General features: G+C 39.5%; 1 protein-coding gene across 1 annotated transcript in view; it reads right to left on the minus strand.

Annotated features, from left to right (window-relative positions):
- Nucleotides 1–4: 4 nt before the first annotated feature.
- The window catches only part of LOC104403413 (DNA topoisomerase 2-binding protein 1-like), a gene marked incomplete at its 3' end in the record, with an annotated part of 19,459 nt that continues 12,125 nt past the window's right edge, over nucleotides 5–7,338 (minus strand). Inside the window, 8 exon segments of the mRNA XM_010011545.1 lie at nucleotides 5–138; nucleotides 1,173–1,399; nucleotides 2,408–2,600; nucleotides 3,163–3,271; nucleotides 3,837–3,986; nucleotides 4,353–4,476; nucleotides 5,638–5,747; nucleotides 7,246–7,338. Coding sequence (XP_010009847.1) covers nucleotides 5–138; nucleotides 1,173–1,399; nucleotides 2,408–2,600; nucleotides 3,163–3,271; nucleotides 3,837–3,986; nucleotides 4,353–4,476; nucleotides 5,638–5,747; nucleotides 7,246–7,338 — 1,140 coding nt within the window.

The following is a 7,338-nucleotide window of genomic DNA, read 5'->3' on the forward strand; positions in this document are numbered from 1 at the left end:
GAGGGTTAGCCAGTGGGAAAGCAATGCTGGGGGTCTGCAGAGTGGGAATCAAGTGATCTTTAATCGGTGTTTCAGGATCTCCACATACAGGATTCTTTAGCCCTTCAATGACATCTCCATCTGCAGCCTCAGGAAGAGCTGTGAAAATAGTGTTGTTGCATGAATTGTCTTTGGCTGAATATAATTACGGATAACAAAAATCAACAATTAAAAAAGTAGCTATCCTAAAAGGACAAAACACGACTACAGCTGTAACATGTACAGTTATATTTCACCACTGCCCTTCTGAAAGATGCTCTTCCTCACACCACAAACCACCAACCGCAATATTGCAAACTCATGTCCTTGGATGCCTTGCTTGGAAAAAAGAGTCAAAACCTCAACTGTCCTGATTTCTTTGGCTAAACCACACTAATTTGGTTGAACCAAAAAGCAAGGGAATGCATTTAGCTAATCTTCTGCAACCTCTTCAGGGACAGGGTCAGTTTTCAGGAAGACTGTTGCCCAAAGCAGAAACTCTGTAAGTAGACCCAGGGAAGGAGTTAGGGACAGAAGGGAGGCAGTGGGGAGAGAAGAATAAAGGATTCTGCTATCTCAGGAGGCAGGAATGGGAAGAAAGCAAAAACACATGAAAAAACAGAAGTATGTTAATTCCTTAGTCCTAGCAGTAGACTGAAGACTAAAAAAGAACAGGGAAGATAAATACGGTATCTTCACTGAATCCTAAGCACGTCCATTGGCAGCTCTGACATTCCTGTTTTTCAGGCTCACAGGTTATCTGCTTCCTGTAAACTTCATTCTTCATTTATTAATATTTCCACTACTTTGATTCTAGTATTCCTATTTGAATTCCACTAACCTGACCTGAATTGGTATCTGGAAACCAGCTGTGCTTCAAAAAACATTGTGATTTCCTGAAGTTGAGGCAGACTATTTTTAGAGAAGCACTGCCTTGGTGTTTGACCACAAATGGCAAATGGATAGGAAAGCTTCTCTTTATAAAAGAGCCATATATAATGGAGCTCAAAGATGTAAAACTGTATTTTTGGCATTCAAGAACGGCAACAATGCTCTTTTTTGTAAGCAGAACTCAAATACTACTGTATTTTAAAGTCCCCAATATTAAATGGATGCTGTAGCAAAGAACAAGGATATTGTATTTCTTGTTTTACCTATAGCAGCAATCTCTGCATCAGCTAAAGATCCTTTGAAGGCAGATTCATCCATGTTCTTACTGGCATTACTTTGACCTTGCTCAGTGTACTGGGAAGGACTATTAGGCCACTGAAAGTTGCTGACAAGTCTTGCTCTCTCCTCCCGGGCAGTAGGATCGTCCCAGATGATCTGCTCACTCTGGGATGGCTCCGTGTTTATATCTGCGACAGCCTGGCGGGACTGCCTAAGGAGAAGAGCACAGATACCTTGAATATGCATTTGTTGTACAGACTACCAGACTAGAAGGAAATGTGTTAAAAATCACATCAACTCTAACATCCAAATGACCTCATTATTAGAGGGCATGGCCGAGAAAAGGGAAAATTTTAGTATAAAGGCAACTCCAGTAGCCTGGCTTTGGGAGCTTAAGCGTCAGCATGGCTGGAAAAAGGAAACCAAAATCTCATCAAATCAGACTGGTTTGGTTGGAAAGGAACTCAAGATCACTCAGTTCCAACCCCCTGCCATGGGCAGGGACACCTCACGCTAGACCATGTCGCCCAAGGCTCCATCCAACCTGGCCTTGAGCATTGCCAAGGATGGAGCATTCACCACTTCTTTGGGCAACCCATTCCAGTGCCTCAGCATCCTCAACATTTCAGTAGATGTTTTTATTATGTGTCATATTGATATATTATTCCAAAATCAGCGTACTCCATTCTTTACTGAACCTATGAATTTGCAAATGACCAAGTTAAAGGAGTAATTTTGCAAGGTTTCCATTACATCCTCCCTGTAGCTCAGCATTGTTACGAGTTCAAATCCTATTCTGTGTTTAGAGAGAGAAAAAAAAAAAGAGGAGAAACATTCACAGAGGCACTTCGCAGGAATACCTACTACTTGTATATGACCTGTGTACTGGAATAGCGCAGCATTGCTTTCTTCGGAATCTATGAGAACACTAACTAACCTGAGGAGAAAGAAATCAGTTGGCCTAATTCAATTAAAAACTAAAAAGCAATCATAGTGTTCTGTGACTTTTTTAAAACCAGAAGATTAAGGTAAGAACTTAACAACTGACTTTATCTGGCGCATCAAGTTAAAGATTCTGAATTGCAAGAGAAACAGATTAAGTATATCAGTAGAGAAAGACAATACAACTGAATCCCTGGACACCTATTCATGTTTCAATGAATGTTTAAGTATGTGCAGAGAAAACAAAATTAAAATACTCTGAAACACAAACCAATACCTGAGAGCTTCCAAGACCCTACTGCGGCCATTCCGTGCAGACCGTGTGCTATCGGGAGTAGTTGGAGAACCATCAGTACTGTTCCTTGAAAGGGATCCTCTTTGCCCTGGTGGTTTCACCAGTGATGTGGCAGACATGATCTCCTGCAGCTGCCTTTGGAAGTTCTCCCTCATTTCTAGTGCTTGGGTTAAAACTTAAAGAGAAGGAACAGAACTCGTAAGATCAAGACTATTGTAACAAGTGAAAAGTAACTGAACTTCCAGTCAATTTCCCCCCTGCACTGGGACAAAGACAATGCAATAAGGAGAACAAAAGATACCTGGTAAAAATTATCTAGGAAAACTACATGTGCCCAAGTCACCTATCCTAGACACAAGGAGAAATCTCCACTTGGCTCACTTCTGAATTTGCTAACATTATCTAACTTACACCCACAATTCTCCTGTCATACGTTTCTTTGCATAACAAAAAGTATACACTGAAATAGTGATTTCTCATGTTAAAGATCAACTTCAGTGTTTCAAGAACAAAGAAATGGCAGTTAAGTAACTGCAAGGGATGATCATGATCTTCTGTGGGCTATCAAAGTCTTTAAAATAGAGAACAAAACCCTTTCCTCTCATCTAGCAACAATAAGAGCTTGCTATACTTGACCAGTGTTTAAGACAGACCAGATCTTAACATTCAGCACCTGAAACTGTAAGAGATTTATCTTGTTGGTGTGATGTTCCACAACTATTTTGATTTACATTTACCTCCTTTGGATTCACTTGCTCCAATTTCTTCTTCCCCTGCAGTGACCATTTCCTTTATTTGGTCAGTAGTTGCATCATCTTCCACATCATCTTCATCCACTGGAATAATCTGCATACAATGAAGGAGAATGCTCAAACACTTTTTTTTTTTTGCTTTTTACCCATGTTCAACACTTGTATAAATTCCAAAGATTATTAATCTTGCCTGAGAGTAAATCCAACCTTTCTGCTACTGCAGGGACAGCAGAACAGTGAACAGCACCATCAGTGACAACATCTGTTCTGCAGTCTAAATGTCTACTAAGGCAAGGTCACACCTTGGATCTCGTTACCTACAAGGGAAGGCAAAGACTAGACCTATATAATTTCATATCTGGGAAGCACTTCTAATCCCAAAATGCCTGTGTTTCCCTCCACTGCACTAGAAGAGGAGTATTACAAATGCAGAAAAACCTTAAGAAACATCTGCAATAGCTACTATTAATTACTAGCTAAACCTGATTCAGGTCATCACTGAATAAGCATCAATGGTTTTTATTCATACAATCATGGAATAGTTAGGGTTGGAAAGGACCTTAAGATCGTGCAGTTCCAACCCCCTGCCATATATTATTATGGCAATTAACTGAACCCAAATTGCTTCTTAGAACATGAATTCATATCCCACATTATACCTCAGTTTCCTCTGATGGTTTTCCAGTTGATGGAAGCTTACTGGAGGAAGAGAGTCTGTCGTCTTGCACTGCACTGATGTCCAGGCTCATTTTGGGATTGTATGTGTGAGGAAAGAGAGATTCAGGAAGCCGTTTATATTCTTGGGCACACTGTAATAACATCAGTTAACATAAGAAAGATGAGAAAGTGATTTGAGAGAAAAGAAATTTCACATCTAAACATAGGGAAAGTACAATAAAAACACCCCCAAAAAAAGTATTTTACACAAGAGAAAAACATGGTTCTCATTCTGGGAAACTTGTAGAAGAAACATTCAATGGAACAGAATTTCTTTTCTCCTCATGGAGAACAAGGTAAAAGTACATCAGTGAAAGCTGACTGATGAATTTATATATTCAAAGCAGGATGCAAAACATCAGTCCCTATACATGTTCGATATAAGTGCAAAACAGAAAATTGAAAGGAAATGGTTTTAAGCCTCCACTTCCCTATATTTTACAAAGCAAGCTCCATACCTCCAAAAGCCAGTGTTCTGAAACAATACATATACCCCGTTCTTTAACTGATTTGTACTCCTTATTGCTGTCATTTTGTCCTCCCTTGTAGATGAAGTGTGTTACTGATTCATCAAAGCACCACCTAAAAAAGAAAATGAAACAGAACCATAGAATGGTTTGGGCTGGAAAGCACTTTAAGATCACCCAGTTCCAACCCCCTGCCATGGGCAGGGACACCTTCTAATACAGCTTCAAGACATCATTTCTATGAAAACCCACCAGAAATCTAAAGCAGAAATAGTCCTATCCCTTGTTCACATTAAAATATTGGTTTGCTATTTCGTTATGCCTAAATGAGTCCTCTTTCATCATCAGTATTCAGTTTCAGGATAGAACAACTTCAGTGTCTTTTGAAACCATTCCTAGTAAACAAACTAAATCTGACAAACATGTGGAATAGGAGGAATTTTGCTTTAGTTTGGTTTGGTTTTATGTAAGTAAGTGGAGTTTCAAATCAGTTTCTGAAAAGAATGTGTGACCCAGGATGAAAAAGCTTCTTTTCTTTTGTTGACACACTAAGCTGCAAGTGAAATACTGATCCTCTGAGCTCAAAATATACAAAACACAGGATTCTAACATTTAAACCGATAAAAACGCCTAGTATTTGCTACCTAATGCAAGTATCTTCAGCATTTCTAAACCAAACATAAAAGTAACTTCCTCATCCACACTGTGAATGATAACACTAACTGTAGAAATCAACAACAAAACATAAATCAGATTTAGTGGGAGCACTCTTAAATCCCAAACATTGTGGTTTCTTTTCATGACAACCTATTTTTCCTGAGCTTTTCAAAACACACCAACTTAGCCATGCTTACAATCTGTGAGATAATTCTTTTTGAACCAGGGAGATCACACAAACCAGAGAGATTCAAAATCTAACATATAAAGTACATCTTAAACTACCCAAAAGCTGAACATGTTTCATAGTTTTCACCAAAAAAGAAGAGAGAAAAATAAAGAATTCTGCAATTCAGAAAGACTTCAGGACAAAGAGTCTTTCCAAGACAGACTTATCAAGACCACAGAGACTGGGGATGTGCCAGGGAATGTGTGTGGCATTATTTCTCATTAGTAGCGGATGGCCTTATTTGCAATAGAAATTGTTCAATATGGTGAAGTCTAATGCTTAGCTACAGCAAAAGCTCATGCAAACCAAGAACATTAGAATCCTATGATTCATATTTATTAGATGTCACATCAGAGCAGAAGCTTAGAAGCTGTTTGTATCAGTTTATACCTGTAGTGTGCCCCCAGAGAAGCTGCTACTGCATTCAGTTCACTTTGCTTCTTACTAAGTTTTTTACTAACATATATAACAACATCTGCTAGAGGCTTGCGCTCTTCTTCCTGTTCAAGCAGCAAGGATAAAAAACAGGAGATCATGTTCAGAAGGTTCCTGTATCAATAACAAAAATACTCTAATATTAAGGTTAGCATTTAGTAAAATAAGCAATAATAAGAAAACTAAACACATTTTTACTGCTCCCAAGCTCCAAGGTCAAAATCCAGCACTATTATCATTCCATGCACTAGAAATCCAAAGACTGGGGATGTGCCAGGGAACGTGTGTAGCATTATTTCTCATTAGTAGTGGATGGCCTTATTTGCAATAGAAATTGTTCAAGATGGTGAAGTCTAATGCTTAGCTACAGCAAAAGCTCATGTAGACCAAGATTCACACTCAGCCAGACTCCCTGGAACATAATCTGCTCCATCCATAGAATCACAGAATCATTAAGATCATCCAGTTCCAACCCCCTTATATCCAACCTGAACTTCCCGTTTCAGTTTGAATCCATCAACCCTTGTCCTATCACTACAGTCCCTGATGAAGAGTCCCTCTCCAGCATCCTTGTAGCCCCCTTTAGACTGAGCACTTCCTGACCACTGAAATTAGGAAATTATTAAATCTGAAGCCACAGATGTATTCTGCTGAAGAAGTAAGAATAAGGAGCTACAAAGTAAGAAGTGAAAGCATTCCCTTGCTGAAGGCCATTAGCTTTCTTACCCCTCCTCCATATGAGTACTAACATGGCAGCAATATCTAAGTACTCCCTTTCCTCCTACAACTTGTTCTGTTTTCTCTCACTAGGGTACATTAGACTGAAAAGACAAGATGACTACAAGAAAGGATAGAGTAATGTGTCTTTATAAAGCAGTAAGCAACTGATCACATTTTGTGCCTCTTTGTAAGCAGAAGAGCAGCACCTTACAGAGAAAGGGAAAGAAGATATATGCATCAAAAAAGGACTTCTAACTTTAAACCAGACAAAATATTTAATCCTTCTCATCTAGAGCCTGGAAATAGCTTAAATCTGATGAAATCCTCTCATCCCAATACTGTAAAGTCTAAATTGGTACATATGTATATGCCATGTTACTTAGCAACTGATTAATATTCAATATTCTTCCCTGTGAGGATGCTGAGGCGCTGGCACAGGGTGCCCAGAGAAGCTGTGGCTGCCCCATCCCTGGCAGTGTTCAAGGACAGACTGAATGGGGCTTGGAGCAACCTGCTCTAGTGGAAGGTGTCCCTGCCCATGGCAGGGGGTTGGAACTGGATGAGCTTTAAGGTCCCTTCCAACCCAAATCAGTCTGGGATTCTGTGAATATAATGGTACAGACTCAAGTTGAAAAAGGTTTTAAAATCTTTTTCTCTCCAGGAGGAAGCTCTTCTGTCTTACCTTTCTTTAACTAACATTGAAGAATGCATAATCACACAGATTTCTACTCAGCTACTTCACACAGCAGAATTCACAAACTCCTTTGTAACTTAAACCACAAAGGATAAGGTGTTTTCTGAATTAAGCCTTTGGTCCAGGAACAGAGCCCCAAAGTTTCCTACCTCTTCTGGCTGTGCAGCAGTCAGCTGTGGGGTGGCAGTCAGAGCTTCTACATGCCTTGTGCTGTTTGCCAGTGCCAACTTCAAGTTCCTGCT

Source organism: Nestor notabilis, unplaced genomic scaffold, assembly GCF_000696875.1.
Source record: "Nestor notabilis isolate BGI_N333 unplaced genomic scaffold, ASM69687v1 scaffold6853, whole genome shotgun sequence".
NCBI classification, from domain to species: Eukaryota; Metazoa; Chordata; class Aves; order Psittaciformes; family Psittacidae; genus Nestor; species Nestor notabilis.